This window comes from Anguilla rostrata, chromosome 9, assembly GCF_018555375.3.
Source record: "Anguilla rostrata isolate EN2019 chromosome 9, ASM1855537v3, whole genome shotgun sequence".
NCBI lineage: Eukaryota > Metazoa > Chordata > Actinopteri > Anguilliformes > Anguillidae > Anguilla > Anguilla rostrata.
This window is the reverse complement of record NC_057941.1, coordinates 6515518-6538439: the sequence shown is the minus strand read 5'-3', so window position 1 is coordinate 6538439 and position 22922 is coordinate 6515518. Positions and strand designations below refer to the sequence as shown.

Genomic DNA, 22922 nt, shown 5'->3' with positions numbered 1-22922 from the left:
GACATTTTCTCATTTGATGCATCAACACGTAACTTACAACCCTTCTACTTAAGGACAAAATGGTGAAAGATAAATGAATAAACCACGGTTAAGGCAGCCTGTATGAGTTTCCAATGCCAAGCAAAGCAGCGCCATGGCGCACAGTCTTAGGACAAAGACCGCCAATTCCCTTCTGTAATTTTCCTCCGGCGTTTGAATCCAGAGGATATCTCCTATGACCAAGTTAAAGAGACAATTCAATTCCAATTTTTAAAGAGACAATCAAATCTACAGTGTTGAATAGAGGGCAATTTATTCAAACATGATTATGTCAATACTGAGTTACACAACGGAGGGTAAAAAAAAAACGAAAGGCCGCAAACTTGATAGAATCCCTTGTGCAGGAGATTGTGGGCGTGACCTCTTCTTGATGGGTTCTTCAGAGAGGCTTCCTGTTGTGGAGTAAAATCATTGTTTTCTTGGCTTGGGCTGGTACTGAAAATTGCACACGGAGAAACCCTCATCATGATTATCTCCAGTATTTGTGGGCGCTAGGGGGTGGGTATAGGAAAGGCTCTAGTCTTTCAAGAGCATCATTGGACTTGCTTTTATATCATTACATTATTGTGGGGTGGAAGGCCCACCATCCAGGGAATTTACAGATTAGTTTGAATCACACCATATGTATTTAGCTCAGAGTTTCTGTACTCTTGAAAGGGTTTCCTTTACTTGCCCCTGTGTATGTATAATCGTCGTCTTACTACAGACAAAAATGTGAAATTTCACATATTATGTTTTGTCAAAGAGTGAGGCAGTACCTCAAGTTCCTTGGATCAAGTTTGTTTATTTTTAGAAGTAGAAAATTACTTACAGTTAGCCTAAGTGCTTGCATGTAACTTGGCCCTTGGCCCAATCTTACCAACTGAAGAAAATATATTCTTTCAAACATTATATTTGCACAAAATATTGCATGTACAAATCTTTCTCTAAAATACCGCCCACCCTCTCCCCCCACCCCCATGCAATTATATTAGCCGGTTGTCACTATAGAGGTACCACTTTATGTTCTGCACCCACACAAGAAGCGTTCCACCTGAAGTGTGTGTGCTTCGCTCATCCATTCTCATGAGACATGGAGGTACTGTCTGGCACACGCTACACTTGGCAATATGAAGCCACCTGTGTTATCCCACAACAGACTCTCAGTCTTACCGAGCTGATTCGTACCTGTGCCTTAAATCTACAGTTACTGCACAGGGTCAAGCCTGTGTCTTAAACCTACAGCTACTGCACAGGTTCAAGCCTGTGCCTGTGTCTTAAACCTACAGCTACTGCACAGGGTCAAGCCTGTGTCTTAAACCTACAGCTACTGCACAGGGTCAAGCCTGTGCCTTAAACCTACAGCTACTGCACAGGGTCAAGCCTGTGCCTGTGCCTTAAACCTACAGCTACTGCACAGGGTCAAGCCTGTGCCTTAGACCTACAGCTACTGCACAGGGTCAAGCCTGTGCCTGTGCCTTAAACCTACAGCTACAGCACAGGGTCAAGCCTGTGCTCCTTCCCCAACTGAGCCACTTTGGAGCCCATTGTGGATTTGAGAATCTTATGTCTTCACACATACACAGTATAAGGGCACAGCTACTTAGTCTAACTTTCCACAGGATATCTGCTGTGTGCATATATGACATCCCTTCATGGCTGCTAAAACCAACAGTTTCCATAGCAGAAATGGCAATTAGAAATTAATTTGAAGTAGTATTGAAGGCAAAGTGTGACAATGCTTCTAAGCTCATTCTATTGCATGTACCTTAAAATGTGGTGACAGGAAATAAAGGCCAAAGTGAATATTTTGCTTTATTGCCTCAATTAATGGTTTTTATAATCGCAGACAATATGGTAATGTACTGTAAGCTGGTTGCTGTCATGAAAGAAATGAATGGAAATTAAGTCAGAAGACTCTGATTTTGAACTTTGTATCAGAGAGACTCCAGTACACTGTATTGACGAGCAAGAATAAATGTCTGCAAATAAAACAAAGTGAATGTGCTAAAAATAAAACATCAACGTCACAGTGGCTGAATGGACTGCTGAAACACAAGGATTCTGTGGGCGTAGTGACATACAGTATTGTTAGATGAAGTCGGTTAAATCTGGATTAAATTGCCAGAAAGGCCTTTGTCAACGTATGTTGTTTGTATGCAAAGAATCTTGAAGAGAAGATCCTGGCCCTCGAGCAGTTTGCATTTTTATAGCCCAGATACAACACAATAACTATTATTACAGTATTATGCTGTAGATAATAATTCTCAGTAAATGATGTTTGGATATCTTCTGAAAAGTGAAACAAGAAAAAGATTATTGCTGCTGACTTCTAAGCCACAAGCCTATGCTTACTCCAATAATATCACTAACTACAAAGATGACAAATGCCATTCATCAATAATAAGATTAAAGTTCATTTTATTATTAGTGAACAAGCTTGAGTTTTATCTGTTAAAATACATAAAATGAAATACATTGTTCAGAATAAATGACTACATTAAATATATTTCATTTATTTCACTTGTTGATGGTTTTTCATTATATTAATATAAAAATCACATGTAATTGACTCCTAGAAATATGGTTTAGGATAAAAATGAAGGATTAGCTTTGGATAAGGAGTAGGAAAACAGCATTAGGGTAAAGGCAAGATTAGGGAAGTCTTTGATTTGGGCCAATACAATTTAATCACTCTTGTGGTGAAAAAACACTATAGAATGTAATACAACAACAGTGTATTTTAATAATTTTTAATAGAAAATAATTTTAAAGTTACTTTAAAATCTTTATTTTGCATGTTTAAAATTGACAATGTATATTGTTTATTACCATGCATAATTATAATTCATTAATATAAAAATCAGACATTTGATGACATATAAATAGGGTTTAGGGTTAGAATAAGAGTTAGGGTTTGGAAAACTGTAAGCATATATTTGAAGCAAGATAAAGATTATTTTTAGGGACAAGGGAAAGGATTAGTGCAAGGGATAATTCTTGATTTCAATGATCAAAATGTTTTTCAATATCAGGGCCTAACACTATAGCCTATTTTCATATAGTATGTCTTCATATTTTTTCAGTGAAATATTGTTTTCATATAAATTACTTTTGCAACCTGTCCTTGTATTTCTTTTGCTGAATTGATGATATTTAAATTGTTACATTCCATCGTAATATGGGGAATGGGTTAGCGCAATATTTTCAGTATTGGGATGTAACACTATCACCGTGGGCATTTTGATATTTTTCACTGAAATACTGTTTTGACAATACATTACTTTTAAAACATTTCTGTGTGTTTGTTTCTTTTGTTGAATTGAAAACATTTACATCATTTTATATTCCATCTTAATATAAAACTTTTGATTTGTTGACTCCTTAGTGCCCTCCAGGTACTCATACATTGTATGCCATAAATAATAAAGTATACACATTTAAAAAAAAAAAAAAAACACAGTCAAGGAAAAATATGAAACCTGTTTTCCCCAATTTGCTATTGTGTGTTATTGGCCTGGTTCCTTTAGTTCAGTGACTTGGTGCAGCACCACCAGGGAAGGTACCCAGTGTTGGTTACAGGCTTCACACAGTCATTAATTGCAAAGAATCGCAAATACACACCTTTATTTAAGATTATGTTAATTTGTCCATTTACCTTCGGTCCCCTAACATGGGATACTGTGTGTAAGAGGGCTTGTGCATCCCTTATTGGACAATTCAATGTTGAGCAGATACCCTAGATGCACCACACACACTCTCCACTAGATGGCAGCACAAAACTGTAAATAAAAGTGCTCAAGTGAACGTCTTGAAAATGCTTTTGGCAAAATAAAATGTTAAAAATGAGATATAGCACACATTTCTGTAAATATCACATTTAATGAGTTTTTATCACTGTCCTTCAAATATATATTTGAAATATTTTGGAAAGATACCAGTGACAGCAAAACAACAAACATTGTTTGCTGTAAAGTGTATAGAATCCAGGACTTTTTTAAAATTAAGTACATTTTAAAAAATGTACTTAATTACCATTACCTCTGAATATGAACTTCAAATATAAAAATCTTGGAAAGCACTAGTACCAGTTAAGATTCCCTCCGAAACATTTTGCAGAATTCACTCAAAACACACCGTTTTATTTTGGTCTGGTTTTGATAACTTTATTCAAACGTTACTGCATTTTTGTACTCGTACTCTTGTACAAATTCAGAATCGCTAAAAGTAAATATGACACAATCTCCACACAGCCACTTTAATCATCAGGTCCCACAGGTTAGAGGGTCACGTATCCCAAAACACAGGTAAGATTTATGTTAACGTCTAACAGTCCAAAAACCATTTACAAAGGATTTTAAATACAGAGATTTGTTTTTTGAATCTTACGTTGTCCATACAGGTGAAAAAACAGCTTTCTTGTTTTAAATATAAAAGCTTAAGGGACATTCAAGTTTTACATCTCCACTTTAAAATGAAAAAACAGGTGGAGGAAAATAGCCAAGTCATTAAGCTCAGGAGGTAGAGACCAATAATGTCAACCCATTATATACATATACACACAATAATTCAGTGGGTTTTTTTCAAAGATCTGGAGAGTCAAATTAAAACAATAATATTAACAAAATGAAACAATAAAGCAAAAACAAATAATTTTTTTTTCCAGTACTCATTTCTACATCTCAGGAGAACACACAGATACAATTAACATGATTGGTTATGCATTTTTCATTTTTGCTTTTTTCTTCTCTCAATAACATTCCCATAACTTATTTACACTTTCCAGTGCAGGCTATTGAATAAAAAAAAAAAATTAAAAAAAACAAAGAGACTGACACTTTGACATATGAAGAGTGAAGGACAAAGTCACTATACAGTTGTACAGAGGTACATTATCGTCACACCAGAAAGGTTCTGAACATTTAAGCTGAAGAACAGCAACATGCTCACACATCTGTAGATCACAGCAACATTTTTTTTAAAAGTTGTTGCAACTGTCTTTGTATACAAGTGTATATTGACTTCTGCCTAATCCTGTAAATACTTCTTAAAAATAAGATAAAATTCACAGCTCTAAAAATGTACAGGCTAGGTAACCTTCGATACAGCAGTACTGTTCAGTTTCCATCGACTCGCTCTCTGTCAGCTACCGCCTCCCAGTAAACCCATCCATTATTAATGGTATTTACACAATATTTCATAGGCCATGAGAACGCATGTCATGATGTTTGAAAAGAACACCAACCATATTAAAAATACATTGAGTAATTAAGCTCTGATGGCGTTTCTGAGCAGTGGCAAGCAGAGCAGTGGGGTGTATGTACACACAAGCGAATATATGGACCTATCGCCCAGCGTAACGAAGGGAACAGAAGCCAAGTCGCTGTCTTCCTCTTTATGAATAAAGTCTCTCAGTCAGAATACTGTCAGCATTGTGGCACCACCTTCACCCCCACCCCCCCCCAGCAGAGCTGCAGTTCTGGCTGACGGGAGACAGAAACAACAATCTGAGGACCTGAAGTGATGCCCCTCTCCAACGGGTGACAGCCACTGCCAAGCACCGCAGTCATCGGTCACACACAGAAAACCTTTTTTTTTTTTTTTTTTTTTTTTTAACCTTCGGTCCGGATCGGGAAATAAATTACGTACTATGGTCTGGAAATGGTTCGCCCACATCTCGGAACCTCTCCTCTCTTCAGCAAGCATTTCCTTCTGAAATGGTTATTTTGGCTTGCCTTGCGGGTTGTTTTTTTTTTTGGGTGTTTCATTCTACGACCGGTCATTTGCATCTCCGTACGGAGACGGGCCCTTGGGCAGCTAAACAGCTGCTAGATGCTACAAGAAGGGTATAAAGCAGTATTAAAAAAAAAAAAAAAATTTAACAAAATAAAACAATAATAAAAATCACATGCAGGGGTGGGCGTGGCCATTTTGTATATATTACACTGCGTCGGGGCGGAGCTAACACGATCTTTGTTGGGTGCAGTTTGCAAAGGGGCCAGGAACACAAGGCCCCGGCCTGTGTGTGTGTGGCACCTGCAGTAACATACGGGCGCAGGTGTGAGGAAGGGTGGGGGCGAAACCCTGGATCAGACCCGCTGGATCGGAGTCTGCAGCTCACACAAGGGCTATTAAAATCTCTGACACCGAGCGGTGCCCGGACACCCCCCCATGCTCGAACCCGGTCACGGCGCCCGCTGCGCGCCTCGACCTCTGACCCCTGCGCCAGACGAGCAGCACGGGGGGGGGGGGGAAGGAGCAGAGCAGAGCAGCCCAAGGGGGGGAAACCGGGCAGTACTGTATAACAGTAATCAACATTCGGACGCAGCACCACCCCACAGATCGAACGCAGAGCCGGGGAGGGGGGGTGGGGGGGACGACGCGTCTGCCTCGTCTCCGCGGACAGACGCCGCCGAGGGGAGCTGGGCCGCGGCCCTTCAGCCGGCGAGTCACCGGGCCGGTCCCGGCGCTTTCCGCATCTTCATCGCCCCCTACTGGTCTGGAGCCGCTCCTTCAGATTACTCCGAACGTGCAGGAGCCTCACCACGCCTCGCTAGCAGCTGTGTGTGTGTGTGTGTGTGTGCAGGTGCGCGTTGCTCTAACGCACACCCTCCGATTCAGGCAAAGGCTCACACACACGTAATACCCCTCCCTCCTGCACCGCACCCCACCCCCCTCTCCGTCCCTGTCATAAGTGGTCGACTATTTAGAAACTTCATCAGTAGATATTACAGTACGAACGTGATCAACATTGCTAGTTCTAGACTCCAGTGAAATGCTACGTAGTTCTGCTATGTCTTCAGTAGTCTGCCGTGCGCCAGAGGGTGGGCTGCTGGTGTGTGTGTGTGTCCGCAGCGTTCACAGTCTATTCCCACACCAGGGGGGACGGCGGCATCTCAGACGGCTGGGCCACCGTGGAGCTGAAGAGGGGGAAGGGGGAGGGAGAGAGAGGAACACAACAATGAGGAAGAGCGACTTTTACACACCTCTTACACACGGCTCTCTGCTTCATCTGCTCAATGACACAGGCTGCAGTGCAACTCACGTCGAGCCTGCTCGGTAATAAGTAACGTGAAAAACAGCAAAAAGAAAAACTCCCAGAAGGGAAAGGTATTTTACGCTACGCTGGAAGGCCGCTGTTGAAGCAGGCATCCTGAGAGAGCGTGCAGGAGACGGCGGGAACACAGTCTGGGAACGCAGTGAGGGACACAGTGAGGACACAGAGAGGAACCAGGCGGGACACAGGCAGGACACAGTGCAGGAACCAGAGCAAACTAGTGCAGGAAACAGAGCAGAAACAGCACAGGAACACAGAGCAGCAACACAGGGTAGGAACACAGTGCAGGAACACAGAGCAGGAACACAGGGCAGGAACACAGTGCAGGAACACAGAGCAGAAACATAGTGCAGGAACACAGAGCAGAAACACAGCACAGGAACACAGAGCAGGAACACAGCGCAGGAACACAGAGCAGGAACGCAGCCCGGACGCAGGCGTGTACCTGGGCTTCTCACCGTACCTGATGAAGCTCTTGAAGGCCGCAGACTGGGGGTTGATGCACAGGGGCACCCGGCTGCCCTTCTGCTGCTCCAGGATGAACTGGTGGATGATCTCTGCGGAGCGGGAACAGCGACAGGAAGGAGAGCAGGTCACTCAGCGTTCACCCTCACCGCTAACTCTGTCACTGGAGAGCGCCATTCACCCGGCCAGATCAGCTCATAGCCTGACCAGTGGGATGTGACGCGCTTTGAAGTGTCTATTTATATACATATGATTAATGTTGTCATGATAGCGGGATTTTGAATTTGATACCGATACCAGTTTTAGTATCGCAGTTCTCGATGCTGTTTATCGAACGTTGAAAAAACGAAAGTCAACATGTTCCGCTCCCCATGGTTAAAGCATAAAGAAAACACTATTAATAAGTTAAATCAAAAAAATGTGGACTTCGCCTAAAAATAAACAACTCTTTTAACATTATAGCTAGCAAAGAAGAGCTGAGTTTCATCACTGAATTTATTGGGATGGCAGGAATTCCATCTGCCAAGATAAGTCTTGGCGAGGCGTGCCCCATACCTACACAGCACCGAGAGCTTCCTACCGAAATGACCACGAGACTCTCAGCCCTTAAGAACATTAACTTCTGTACCTTCTGACCTCAGGTAAAACACACAAAGTACAAATACAACATGTCCACACAGTAAAGACCCAAACATGGGTTATTGGGTTTTCTTTTTCTTCTCTTTCCTGCCGATTTCATCATCACAAATGCTCCAGTCCCACAATCAATAATCATCATATAAGGCTGAGAAATACGAAAGAAACCCGTTTTGTTAAACCTAGGTGTTTGGCCTATGTCTCTGACTGTCTGGAGCATCATTCAGACAAAAGGGAGCAAAACTCAGTAATTGCAAAGGGCCTGGTAGGCCAAGGAAGACCTCTACAGTTGTCGACAAATGGCAGCAACAGACTCCAAAGGTCATCAAACGTCTGGAATCAAGACTATATACTGAAAGCTCTTATGCTTGTACTAAGGAGGAACACCTGACTCATAAGTCAGGCCCCGCTGTTGCGGTCCAGCTGTGCGGTCCAAAAATGCTGTGATTTCTACATGGTGAAACCAAAATGTATAAGAACCTTTAATTAAACTGAGAATCTGCACTGTACTGAACCGTTTTGTTACAAATCTAAAATTGTCGAGTACAGAACCAAATCAAATTATAAATACTGCATATACAAATTATTTCTTGATTTGGCTCTGTACTCCACAGTTTTAGTTTATAATGATTTCACAGGTGCTTAAAGTTCAGCTTTTATTAATGGGTATTTTTATACATTTTGCTTTCGCCATGCAGAAATGTATTTATACACTTTCTATACATAGCCCCGCCCCCCCATGTAAAATAAACCTTTGAAACCAATTCACTAATAATATACACTTTCTAGGGAAGGTGTGACATTAGACAGCAGTTTGACTGAAACGTAATTAAAATACAGGAAGTGCTACTCAACAACGTTATAGAAGAAAAGAGCGTGCTCTGTGTCTGATGAAGCCTTCCAGTAAGGACAGTAGCTGTGTGTCCCTTCCACCGCTTCTGCGCCACGGATTCGCCGGCCTTCACGGCCGCATGGCCCACTAACCAGTACAGCACTGACCCAGCAGCAGGGCATTGTGGGAAGCTTTCGCGTTAATGAACGGTTACACCCGGCTGCTACCTCATGAAACGCAGGAGAGGGCCGGGGTTATTTGCTACCTCCAGAGCAAAGCCAGGCTTAAGCCAGCCGAGTCCCTAATACCTGCTGACAGAACGGAGCTCCGCGGCTCTGGGACCCAACTGCTGGAGCCTAATTAATAACTGGGGCCTAGCGAAGGATTTCATTACTGCACGGTGATCTGCACATTATTATTTTGACCCCTGCCTTCCTTTTTTAAAAATAAACTTTTCCCACTCTTTCTTGTCTTTCTTTTGTCCCTGAAAGTTGGATTCATTACCGTAGCCTGTCACTTCGCTGCAACGTCCCGCATCAGTTTGGGATGGCGCACACCAACAGCAACTTTGGCCACACTTTACCCTCGTATTCCACCTTTGGCAACACTGACACTGCACAGTGCAGCCACTGCAGCCATTTATGCAGCAGTATGATCCGCTCGCTTGGGACCTAGATCCTACCGTTCGACCCAACGAGTGAGAGAACAGTGAGCTGGGCACCAGGCCACACAGGCCTGGTTGTTTCTCCTGGGTTGTTTTTGGCGGCTTGGCTGTCGCACTTGCAGAGGAATGTGCCGGAACGTGAGAGGGCGAGGGCGAACTGACCTTTCACCTGCCGCACGGAGGTCAGGTTCTTCTCGAAGCCGTCGTCAAACTTGGAGCTGGTGACGGGCTCGAAGTCGCTGGTGTAGACCCGCCCGGACGACGTGGTGTAGCAGCACTTGCACATGCAGGTGTGGTACCGCAGCCGCCCCTCGTCCAGGTAAGGGTGGGCCAGCGCGTCCTTCGCCGAGATCCGCTTGGACTAAAAATACAGAAATACGGCAGTCACAACAAAGCCTGAGTGTAATGCAGCTCTTGTGTGCCTGTATCCATTTTACAGTCTTTGTAAAGAGTCTGAAGACCGAGTTTGTGCCTTTCAGTTTTGCTCACCACCGCAGAAGCTGCAAGGGCTTTCTCTTCTGCACATTCTATACATCGCTACCATTAACAGACAACCACTAGAGGGCGCTTTGTCAGACCATTTCTCTTACTCGCAGGCATCACCTGCTGATTCTAGGATAATATGGATCCTCAATATCCATGTTGCCCTTGGCATAGATCAGCCTGTGTGTCTATATGTGAGAAATCTATACATGCAATCAGCCACCTGCACGTAGGAGCAATAAATCTCTCCGCCATCAATTGCAGCCTATTAATCTAGGAGGAGCATTGCCACAGGTGTTTATGGACAGTTTCTCCTTGGAGGGTCCCTGTGTTTATGCTCTTAGGGTCAGGTGACGCGATGGCCATTGTAGCAGCGAATGGGCGTCGTAAATCTTGGACCTTTTTATTGGCTGGAGCCTGGTCCTCACCGCGAACAATGAACTCATCGGAGAGCTAGGCCCCTCCTACGTCCGTCGGGACACTCCCAGGCAGAGCAGAGCACAACGGCCTGCCGCAGGCTAGTGGCTGAAGATGCTTATACGGGGGGGGGGGTGTGACAGAAAATGGTCTTAATGTTTGTGTGGGGGGGCTGTACACAATGGCACTCCTTCCCATGACTATAACGCAAAACAAAAAACAAAAGGACAGTTTTTTGTACTGCGCTTTACATTATTGGATGTCTTACTGTATCATATTCGTAGCCATCAACGTCTGGTTCTTATTTGGTCATTCATGGTTTTTAAAGTAAAGAATTGGAATGTTTTTTTTTTTTAAACAGAAAAAAAGTCAATTTTTTTTTGTGGAAGGCATATCCCACATCACTTCCTGCTGTATCCGACTCCACCACTCAAAAGAGCAGAGTTCAGGAGGTGCTGGCGACAGCGCTGACCTTTGACCTGGAATAGGGACGTGGAAATGATACGTGCGCGTGCTCAGCCACTCGTCGGGCTCACTCACGGGGTCGAACACCAGCATTCTGCACAGGAGGTGAACGGCTTCATGGGTGGCCTGGCTGGACAAGGTGTACAGGACAGGAAGTGATGGCTGCGGAGGAAAGGAAGTGACACGGCAGTCAGTTACAAGACTTTCACTGTTTTTACTTGGAAACGCTTGACACTAAATTTGCACACACGACAATAAACTATAGCTGCTAAAAGGGCTGGTCGGATTTCACGGCGGACATGATTAAAATCTTACTGAGGAACTACAAGAATATAAGATTGCCCGTGTGTTTTATCGAGATAAAATCACTTCTTTCAGGGAACACTTAGCTTCGGCACATCTGAGGAGGATGTGAGGTTGGGGCACAATGTGCAAGCTATTTTTACCCTGCCTAATTGCTGCCCCCGCCCTCCTCTACCTCCACCACTGTGATTGAAAAGCCCAGCAGAAATCATTTGTTTTCCTTGATTAGGTTCTTGCGAGCGCACAGACGCAGGCCTTACTGGTGATTCACACTTCGGATTGCACACTTCCTTCACACAAGCTGTTTTTTTTTTTTTTTTTCTTTGCCCCAAGGTTTCTTCCTGTTGTTTGAAGGCAGTAAATGAGGGAGGGAGTTTCAATATCACTTTTAATGGTGGAGAGAGGGAGCAGACCTCAGTATTGTATGGTTAAGGGTGGTGTAGAGAGAGAGAGAGAGAGAGAGAGAGAGAGAGAGCGCAGACCTCAGTGTTGTATGGTTAAGGGTGGTAGAGAGAGAGAGAGAGCGCGAGAGAGAGAGAGAGAGAGCAGACCTCAGTATTGTATGGTTAAGGGTGGTAGAGAGAGGAGAGAGAGAGAGAGAGCGAGAGCGAGAGAGAGCGAGAGAGAGAGCAGACCTCAGTATTGTATGGTTAAGGGTGGCAGAGAGAGGGAGATGTAGTGGACAGTGTCATCTAGTCTTGCTGAGGTCTGGATGGCTGACCTCACCCTAGTGATGTCATTTTGTCACAGGGCTAATAAAGTGTCCATTACATTACATTTATCTGGCAGACGCTTTTATCCAAAGCGACATACAATAAGTACATAGCGAAGGTCAATGGAACAACTACAAAACGCAGGTCCGATAAGGTACGATACTCATTTTGTACAGTTATTCATAGCTATGAACACATTAAGTCCAGTTCACACAGTAAACATTACTCTGACCTAACCTGTGCTAAGTCAAACTAGGAGGCATTACAACAAGCTACAGCATCAAGATAATGATACAAAGTACAAAAGGTGCTGGACGGAGGTACATGCAACATGAACGTGGCTTCCACAACCAGCACAGCCCAAAACACACATATCTCACAGTGAGAAGCCACTGCTCACCAGCAGAGCCCTGTCAGTTCCATGAGCACACATTAACTCATCAACAGGGACAACCCCCCTAGGACTGGCCCCCTCAGCGTGAATGAGCTCAGCTCATCGGTGCCGTCCGTCAGAGAGACCCTGCAGTCCTGACGGACAGCCCCGGGCTCCAGAACAGGCCAGAGCCCTCCTGTTCCCCTCCGTCCCTGGCGCTCTGCTGTAGCACCCTCTCCCAGACAAGAGAGACACATGACCTCACCCCCCCGCCGCAGCGCTATCCCAGGCTGCTCCGCGTCTCCCTGGTGACGGGGGGGGGGGGGGGGGTCCCAGCTGGGTGGGACGGCAGTGAGTGCGCGCCCATAGAGGGTGACCCGCCGCGCCCCCCTCTTCCTGATTCGTGATCTACCCTCAGAACCGCTGCTCTGGGCACTCAGAGACGTGATGAGCAGAGACACGGGCGCAGGGGGGAGGCACGGCGGCCACGAAGCAGCGGGCGTGACGTTATATAATTTATTAAAGCGCTTGTTTATCTCCCCGCATGTAATGAAGCATTTCCACTCCCGCTTCCTGCTGCCAAGCGGACCCTGTTAGAGTCCGCTCCGCACTCAAGGGTCCCGCCTGGGTTTACCACAGGAGGTCATCTTCACGGTATCGAATATGCACATGAGAGCACGCACGCACACACAGGCACACACACACACACACACACACACACACACACACACACACATACACACAGCACACCAACAGCACACACACACACACACAGACCATACACGCACACACACACATACACAGACAGACACACACACGCACACACACCAACGCACACACACACACACACACCAACCCATGTGCGCACACACGCACACACATGCACACACAAGCACGCACAAGCACACACACACACACACACACACACACAATCCTGCTCCCTTCTGCCCTCTCTCCCTGGCTATCGCTCCATACCCCACACAGCTGGCTTCAGCAACCTCTTGCAGAACTGACAACCTCACCTGGGAATAGGACAAATCAAAGAGAATAACATACAAACATAACAAATGCATGAACCTGGAGGCTGGACTGCTGACCCCCTCTTGGTTTACAGAAAGACCAAAAACTGCATCCATAAGCAAACAGACCCACTGGACGGGAATTACTAAAACTCCCCTGTAATGCAACTGAAAGTAGATATATGATTTCAAGGAATAAAATCAGGATGTTTTGAAACCAAAAATAAATCTGCGTGTCCCAGCAAACGGCTCATATCTGCGAGGGAGGCCACTTACAAAACCAGGCAACCAGCACCAACAGATAGACTGACTCATGCGTGGAGAACGAACCAATACAGGCCTTCACAGCAGTTAGATAAGAGCATGCTTGGGACACAAATCCTTCCTCACAGCATACAAAAACCACAATATCACATATCATGTTACAAATACTTTTTCTCGTACAATACATCGCTTATATTATTGATATCAAATTTGAAAAACGCTTGTGTTCTAAATGGCCTGAAAATAAGGTTCAGCAGCAAGCATTCAACGAGGTGAGAGAGCGGTTGCAGACTGACCCCGCCCCTCAGGACTTGCCCAGGGGATTAAATGGCAGCTGCAGTGAACGTGGACTGTCCGTGATTGTGATTGTGTCATAACGGTAATTCCTCCCATTATTATAACCATCATAATCATCGTCATTATCATTAATTGAGAGGCCATCTCTCATCCGAGAGACGGTCCCCGGAGGGGAAATCACCCTTCCAGGAAACGATCCGCTGGCTCAAAGTATGAAATGTTCCGACCTCGAGCCGCCCCCCCCCCCACCCATCAGGTAGTCGTCGCTGCTGCGCTGTCGTTCAGCATAAAGCAACGATAATTACTCCAGTCGCTTTCTCCGCAGCTGATGGGAAATACACTGCCTCGCCAAAAAAAAAAGTCGCCGTTTGGATTTTTTTGGACAGTGCCCACTGTACAAGCCTCTGGATATACAGTGTTATGATCTGGGGTTGCTTTAGTCGGTCAGGTCTAGGCTCAGCAACGTTATGCGGCAATAAAATGAAGTCAGCTGACTACCTGAATGTACTGAATGACCAGGTTATCCCATCAATGGATTTTTTTCTTCCCAGACGGCACGGGCATATTCCAGGACGACAATGCCAAACTCTGGTTCAAATTGTGAAAGAGTGGTTCTGGGAGCATGAGGAATCATTTTCACACATTAATTGGCCACCAGAGTCCTGACCTTAACTCCACTGAAAGTCTTTGGGATGTGCTGGAGAAGACTTTACGGAGTGGTTCGACTCTCCCGTCGTCAACACAAGATCTCGGCCAAAAATTCATGCAATTCTGGACGGAAATAAATGTTGTGACGTTGCATGAGGTTGTCGGAACAATGCTGCGACGAACGCGCACCGTGATCAAAGCTAAAGGCGGTCCAACGAAATACTAGAGTATGCGACTTTTTTTTTTTCCAGGCCGTGTAGGAAGATAACGAGCGGTGCCGAGCAGCCCTCCGCGTTTCCTCCAAGCTTAGGAGCTGGAGGAAGGCAGATTTTCACCCGAATTTCAGTGTCCAATCTCGGGCGAAAATGTGGCGCTAGGCAACGCGCCGACCGAAGAGCACTCCGTGCTAGCGCTGCGCGACCGGACCGCTCGACGCGGCGGACCGAGGGTAGGGCGGGGCCGGCTTCCTCCCGTCACCATCCAAGCAGGGGAGACGGGCAAAAAATATCAAATCAAAAACAAAGTCCGGGTTTAATGACACAAAAAAAAGGGCTTCCGCAGATTTAAACCGCGTCCTCTTATTTGCGCAGGCGCGGGATTTCATCACGGGAACGTTCAAAAAAAAAAGAAAAAAAAAAAGAGGCCCTGCAGTCAGCAGCCGTTGTGAAACAGTCGCAGAAATTCTGAATTGCGAAACATGACGAGATTTACAAAACGCTGCGGCAGAGGGGGCGGAGGGGGGGGGGGGGGGCGGGGCTTAACGTAGAGAGAGAGAGAGAGAGAGAGAGAGAGAGAGTGAGTAATTTCAGGGCCCGTGGTGCTTATTCATGAGGGGGGATACAACACGCTAAGGGAAGGTGGGCCGAGGAACCACCATCTCACAGAGATAATCCGTGACTCGTTTAGGCACTTGTGTATAACCAGCATCAGCTATGCATTTGCACACACGGTGTTTTTACCGTAAGCATTGCTGTACAAATTACATTACTGTACACTGTACAATGACAGGACACAGGGCAGCACGGGTGTTGTCATAACGACTGAAGCTTACACCACACCTCACGTGGTGGGCGGCGACAGGACGGGGAAGGAGAGCCAATCACCGACGGATTTAAAAAAAACCCAGAGCCACGAGCCAGTCTCTGTGGAGGAACACCTTCAGTAGAAACCTGCATTCGTCAGGCAAACGTGTCATGTGATAAAAGATAAATAAGATCCTTACAAGCGTGCTACAATTTTAAAGATGCTATATCAAGACAAAGCCAGATGTACAGTCTGTGTGTCTGAACCAAAAGTGAGCGTTAAGGGTCAGTAATTTACATGCTGGATAAAAGGGGACCACACTCCAAACCCCAATACCCATTGAACTTTAATTCACCAAAACATATCCTGATAGCCTTATTTTCAAAGCTGGATGAATCATGAGACTGACTGAGGGTGAACTGTTCACAATGTTTAGAATCATATATTTATCTACCACTGATCAAGCCAGTACCGCCTGCAGTACTGTTAGGGATGAATCACTGTTCGCTTGAATTTTGATCACGATGTGATCTCAAAATGCACTTCTGTTTATCTTACGGAATCTGATGCATAGAGAGGTCAACTTTAAAGGGAAGAGAGTGTGAAGCGTTACAGTACATTCATAAGTTACTTCCGTTTTAAAAGAATTGTTGGATTGAATTATCGAATTGTTACGGCTTGTTTCGCTAATGACAAACCATGGTACTGGACAGATCGTTTCAGATGATGGAGAGTAACAGTTTAAAATTTAATTTAGATTTCCCCACCATTGCAGTTTGTTCAGTTGAAACACTATTTTGCTTCCATTCTAAATAAGTGGATAATAAGTAGTATAAAATAACAAGGCATTTACAGTGTGCTTATATGAGAGTTTCAGTTATCAGACTGTTACAGCTTGTTTCAAGTTAGACAACTTGAAGATTGCTGGTTACAGAACTACCTCTGTGACACTGACCCCTTCAAGGTGATCACTGTGTGGTACTGCCCAGGTGTTAGTGAGCTGCCGCGCTCCTCAAAGGTGGCAGTGCCATCCACGACCAAACATGGCGACCCATCCATATCACTTTCCCCTGTCCTTAATTCAGGATTTTCAGAGTGCTCGCTGATCATTTCCCAAGCAGAGAGGGGCCAGCTCTCTCAGAAAGCACCTCCGTGGATGAACAGAGGTAACGACATCCCCACTGAGAGGTTGAAGACCTCTCTTCAAAGTCACAACATCTAAGATTTTTCTTTTCCACCATCTCCGCCCCTTCCTCTTCCTCTTCCCCCCCATAAGCCTTTTCTTCTTCTTCTGCCTCGCGTGGACTGATCTCGGGAGGCCCGATTGGTCTCGCTCAGGCCTTGAACTCCTCCCTCCCTCCCTCTCCAGCTCCCATTGTTTAAAGAGGGCCTGACCGTGCAGTACAGATCCCCAGCACCTCCCCCAGGAGAAACTCCTGTGACCCCCCCCACACACACCACCCCCGCTCCCTCTCATCTCACAGCACTCTTCACCTCTGCCAGAGAAGAAAAGGGGAAAGGAGAGAGGGAGAGAAGCAGGCAGGCACTGTCCGGGCAGCTGTGGTCTTTCATAATGACCCTTTCATCTCAGTCCCCATCCCCCCCCCCCGCCCCCTCCCCCCGCCACCTCCCCCCTCCCCCCGTCACCCAGCCCCAGGCTCGCCCATCTCTCCACCATGCAACCCCCCCCCCCGGCACTCTCACAGACCCAGGGACGCCACCGCGAATCACAACAAAACACAAATTTACATTTTCCCCGATGCTTATCGGCTTCTCAGGAATTCATTCCAGACTTCGCCGGCGACGCAAGTAATGCTGGGAAAGCGCGGCGAGCGCGGGGGGCGATCCTGAGGGAGATAAGCCGGCCCCCGTCCTCTGCAGCGAGCGCGCCGTCAGGCCATCTTTCGCGGGGCTGAAGCCCCGCCCCCATCCACGGACTACCGAATGGCGTGCGTCCAGCCCAAGGATGAGACACGGAGTCATTCTTCTGTTCTTTAAGGCTGGGAAAGATGGAGTGGAGGGAGTGGAGCCACAAGTGGGCAGCTCCTCTCCTGGTGCATTTCGGCTCTAGCCATATCTTGCATTTTCCAGCCAATAGAAAAGCCCCATAATCCCTTTCTTTATCCAGTAATACACTGGAGAGAAGTCTGTCTTAAGCTTTTTTTTCCCTCTCATGTAGAAACTGGCTTCTTTTAAGTTACTTTTTACTTGACAAACTTGTCTTACAACCACTGGCAACGTTTTATTATTTTTTATTTATTTAAACTTTATTCAACCAGGCAGGCCACTTAACAAAAAAATCTTATTCACAAGGACAGCCAGACAACTCTTGAAATGAGTCAAATGAGTCTTTTTGACTTATTTAAGAAACAAAAAATAGAAAAAGTCTAAGCACTAAAATACTTGTTAAGATGTTCAGTGTATGAGACAGCCTTGGTTTTGCCTCCTCTTCCTCTGTAATTTGCCAGCAGTCAATAGACGTGATTAAAAGATCCCTCTCTGCAGGCTTTGAAGCAAAAGCCCCGAGCCCCAAGAGTTCGGCCAAGTCTGGAGTGGGTAGAGACCCGTGCAGCCGGTGGAGTGGGGAGAAGTGGTGCTTAGCAGGGAACCGGGGTGCCACAGCTGCCAGGACCGAGGGACCCCTAAATCTCACCCTCTTCTAGGCCACCAGTAAAAATCTAAAAACCGAAAGCGTTTTCACCCCACTGGAGCTCGACCTCGGAGGTCAACCCGTCCAGGATGGCCGGCCACCCAGCAACACCGAACTGCAGGGTGCCACGCTATAACCAACAGGAAGTAAACGGCACCGTGGCACGCGCACACCGCTTCCTTCCGACGGTGTAAAACCTCCGCATTTCACTCGTGATTATACAGTGCAGGTGCCAGCACTAATGCCCCTCAGGGCGCCTCATATTTCCAACAGCCCACATTGTCGTAGACGCTAATCTGGCATTGTGGCGTTGTCTGTGGCATAATCCCCAGATTATAAAAGGGTAGCAATGTAAGAAGCTCTGTGCCGTGTTAATAGGGCTCATTATTAGGAGTCTGCTTACGCAGGCAAATTAAATTAGGTTCTTCATTAAGACGGAACAGGCAACGTTCATCATGTTCGCACAACACGACTCAAGTGTGTTCATGTGAAGTGCTGAGCAAGTAAGTATATAACTGCTGCAATGCTAACCATGGACATTATGTGCGAATAACTGACACTAATACTCTGCAGTTACCCTGATCTATTAAGCCATATTTCCACCCTGCCAGGGTATCTATTCAAACGCTTCCATGCTCACCACGAACACCGCCTGGATCGACATCTAGCTCGTCCTTCTCACCGTGGATCGTTCTACCATAAGGAGGACGAGCTCCGCCCAGACGTTTAGAGCCACCGTGCAGCCGTCACCCGGCAGGTGACGGACGCTGCCCGGGTGACCGACCAAAGGCGCGGCCCAGAACTCACCTGTTTGTGGGGACCCCTGAGGATGTGGGCCCGGGCCCCTTCGCAGGCAGTCCTCATGGCCTCCAGGGACGGGGTTCCCAGCAGATCGGTGATCAGATCCAGCTGCGAGGAGGAGAGAGAGAGGAGGAGGAGAGCTCAGCGACTCACTGGTGTCTGGCCTCCCAGGGCACAGTTATCACGCAGCCATCATGTCCTCTGTTCAGCGGGATTGTGGGAGAATGCTGTCTCTACAGGAGCCTCACTCAGGAAATAATTTATTGCAGAACACTCTTGCGAGGCCCGAAGGAATACATTTATATTACATGACAATCAGCCAATACAGCTCACTAATACGCTGAGAAGCTTGGATTAGACACAAAGCTGGAGGCTACCAGCAACATACATTATCTGCTACAGTCCACAAGGCAATAAAATCTAATAAGACATTCACAGCACATCCATTTCACTAGTTCCATTGCAAGAATACACACATTACCTACATATACTCAGCATCAACTCTAGATATCCACAAAACTTTAAAGGAATTGTTACAGCATACTGAAAGAGTCTTAACTGTGATTGATGTCAGTGCATTTTTATTTTTTTTGAAAGACAGCAGTGAGCAGTGGCACCCTTGCCGTCAAACTCCCTGAGGGGAAGGGGCTAAGTTAAGACTTCGCCACCACGGAGCAGGTATTAATAGAATGTAGGGCTCCTTGTCCAAGAAAATACTTGCACATCAAAAAACCAGAAACTGAGGTGCGACAGCAAGACCACATACCAAGGCTTTGCATGCCAACATCCCCTGAGGCAAAAACAGGCCTGGTATTACTGCGAACTAGGCAGGAGAGGGAGCTCATGAATTTCAAACATGTACTGCCCTGCAGGGCTATATACAAAATGCAATGCCTACTGTACATCCTGCAGGGCTATATTATAAACCAACCCCATCACTGCAGTTCCCTCACACGGTTTGAGAGGTAGCACACTTCCACATAAGTCCTGCCGTGAAACGTGTTCAGTCGGCTGGAGAACTGTGGAAATGATGGGGCTGGGCACAGAGAAACTACAGCCCCCAGTGAACACCTAGTCGGGATATCGTGTGGACAGACAGACAACCTCCTTTCCTAATAACTGCACGTCACCCAACGGGACTACCAGCCATAGTCAGCACCAAGTGCCTCTGGGAAATGTAGGCCTACCACTCTGAAGACACCTCTAAGAAGCACCCTTACCATGAGGCATCTGGGACAGCCTCAGGGGGCGGGCGGGGGGGGGTGTGGACTATGGGAGGTGTCCCGGGCGGGCCGTACCTGCTGGATGGGGCTCTGGGCCTGGAACAGGATGCGTCGACCCAGGAGCTCGGCGAAGATGCAGCCCACGGACCAGACGTCGATGGCGTTGGAGTAGTGGCGGCTTCCCATCAGGATCTCCGGGGCGCGGTAGTACTGCGTCACCACCTCCTGGGTCATGTGACGTGACTCGTCCAGCTCCTCCACCCGGGCCAGGCCGAAGTCACAGATCTGTCGCAGGCGGAAAAGGCAATAACGGGTGAGGGGAGGGGAGGGGCGGGGCAGGACACAGATCATATACCTAAACTGAGCATCACAGTTATAGCAGTGACTGCCCTCAAAATTCATATTAGAAGGTAAAAATAATATAAACATGGACCAGGCATAGAGTGCAGTTGGGAATACAGGTACAGACCTTACTGCAGTGGTCTCCAACCCTGGTCCTGGAGAGCTACAGGCTCTGCTGGTTTTTGTTTTCACCTTAAAATCAGCACCCGGTTGAGACCCAAGACACCAGGTGAGTTGAGTTAACTGTGTAATCAACTGCTCTAATTGATTCATGAAGTGCAGAGTCACTGTGAAAACCAGCAGACCCTGTAGCTCTCCAGGACCAGGGTTGGAGACCACTGCCTTACTGAATAAAGATAAGCAGCCTGTGTTTGGAAAATCAAGGGTTAACATCTGATTATTACTGAACGGCACCCAGCATGACAAGGAACGTGCAAGAATCTTGCAAAACAGATCATTGTGATCCCTGGAGAGATCCCTGCACTCAGTATGGCATATAGTGGCATGTTTACACCAATATGGTCTTCTTCAGTGCTGCCTGAAGAACAGATTGACTGAGATGCGTTGCTGTCTACAAATAATTAAACGTCGCTTGAGTGTGTGCAAGTGTAGCACCATACGGGGCCAAGTTGGAAGCTGACCCCACCCTTCAACACGCTGCCAACATTCAACATGCATTCTGCAATTAATCGAAAAGCAAAATAGCAGAATTTGGACAAAACTCAAAATTTCTAGCATAGCTGCCTGCGCTAAGGACCAAACTCAAGCTTGAAGAATGAAGCCTCACAGCTCCCACGCATTTAATAGATATTAATTAGCACATTAATGCAATTCAGTTGACTTTTAGAGATTCATGCTGCACTCTCCTTCTCTCGCACAGCTTGAAGCAGGCAGTCTCTAACTCTCGAGCTGGCAGTAATTCTCTGATGAGAAAGGGGTCCATTAGTGGATACTTGGCATTAACCTGCACCCCAGGAAGACCTAGATCTTCTGATAAAAACCCCTTGAAATGCAAAAGCCAAAAACCTGAAAACACCTGAATACAATCTGCTTTTTTTCTCCCCCCATCAGTTATGTTCAGCTTCACGCTGGCCAGAAAAGTAGCGATTCGGAGGAGGTAACTGACGCAGTGCATGGAAAGGCTCTGGAGGCCAGAACAGGTCCAAGGCGATCACGCCGCGTGCTAATCCGATAGCATCAATCATGCGAAACTCAAGGAAACTCCAAGGAAACGATCTCACGGTTTCAAGGACCTTGTACACAACCCAGATGAATTACGCGGTTCAGTGAGAACGAATATTGACCGGTAAGGAGGGAAGAGCAAGCCCCCCCCCCCATTCCGAGCTGGGCGGAAACTGAGCTACTGTCGGAAAGGCAGTGGTCGCTCTGAGAACGTAGCGAGTGAGGTGACAGCGTGGGTTCCTCATTCTGGAGAGGGAACTGAAGCCCTAAGTGAATAAATGAATGCTGAGCGTTCCCTCTCCAGCACCCTCGACCGCGCAGGATTAATCCCCCCCCCAAGGGCCCCTGCATGCGTGGTGGAGTGGACCCGGCCGAGCCCGACTTCATTTTGGGCGGCGGCGTGAAGATTTATGGCAGGAGCCTACCGTGTCGGCGTGAGAAGTCCCAGAATGCAAAGCGCACACACGGCGTAGACGCATAGCGTGGAGCCGTAGCGTGGCTTCGCGTGGCTGGGCAGGACACATGGCATGACACGGCGTGGCGTGGAACGCTGAGGAGGCTCAGATGTCTCTGAGATCTAGTGTTTCCCATTCCAGTTTTTTTTTTTTTTGGTACAGTGGCAGGCTAACCACATACAATGCTTACGACAAGCACTGCAGAATTGTTGAGGTAATGCTGTGAAAGAGAGGCTCAGGTAATAGGAACAGTGCCCTGCTGTTGATTACTTCTGTGAAGTAAGCTGCAGAATTGTTGAGGGAATGCTGTGAAAGAGAAGCTCAGGTAATAGGATCAGTTCTCTGCTGTTGATTACTGCTGTGAAGCCGTCCTGGGAAAACAGCTGCGGCCTGTGTAGGCGGTGTCCCTCCCAGCCCACCACACTGTGCTCACGGGCAGGGGTGTAGCACAAAATTCTGGGCCCTATACACAAGCAGTCTCTGTGGGCCCCCTTCCTCTCTTGATCCATGTCTCTCACGCATCATTCCAGGCCTTTCGAGAGCCCTCCCCCCCATTTGGGCCCCTGGGTAGTCAGACCCACTCCCCCCCCCC

The 22922-nt window shown here is 46.8% G+C and overlaps 1 protein-coding gene and 1 long non-coding RNA gene across 2 annotated transcripts in view; both read right to left on the bottom strand.

Moving 5' to 3' along the window:
- Positions 1 to 22922, bottom strand: part of LOC135262786 (uncharacterized) — a 656092-nt gene that overhangs the window by 509791 nt on the left and 123379 nt on the right. The window lies entirely within an intron of this gene.
- LOC135262776 (serine/threonine-protein kinase NLK) overlaps positions 4158 to 22922 on the bottom strand; it is a 51857-nt gene continuing 33092 nt past the window's right edge. Inside the window, exons 6-11 of the mRNA XM_064349986.1 lie at positions 20427 to 20636; positions 19135 to 19236; positions 11113 to 11199; positions 9835 to 10033; positions 7539 to 7632; positions 4158 to 6938 (exon numbers count right to left, since the gene is read on the bottom strand). Of these exons, the coding sequence (XP_064206056.1) occupies positions 6884 to 6938; positions 7539 to 7632; positions 9835 to 10033; positions 11113 to 11199; positions 19135 to 19236; positions 20427 to 20636 (747 nt within the window). The 3' untranslated portion in view covers positions 4158 to 6883. The remainder of the gene's footprint in view (positions 6939 to 7538; positions 7633 to 9834; positions 10034 to 11112; positions 11200 to 19134; positions 19237 to 20426; positions 20637 to 22922) is intronic.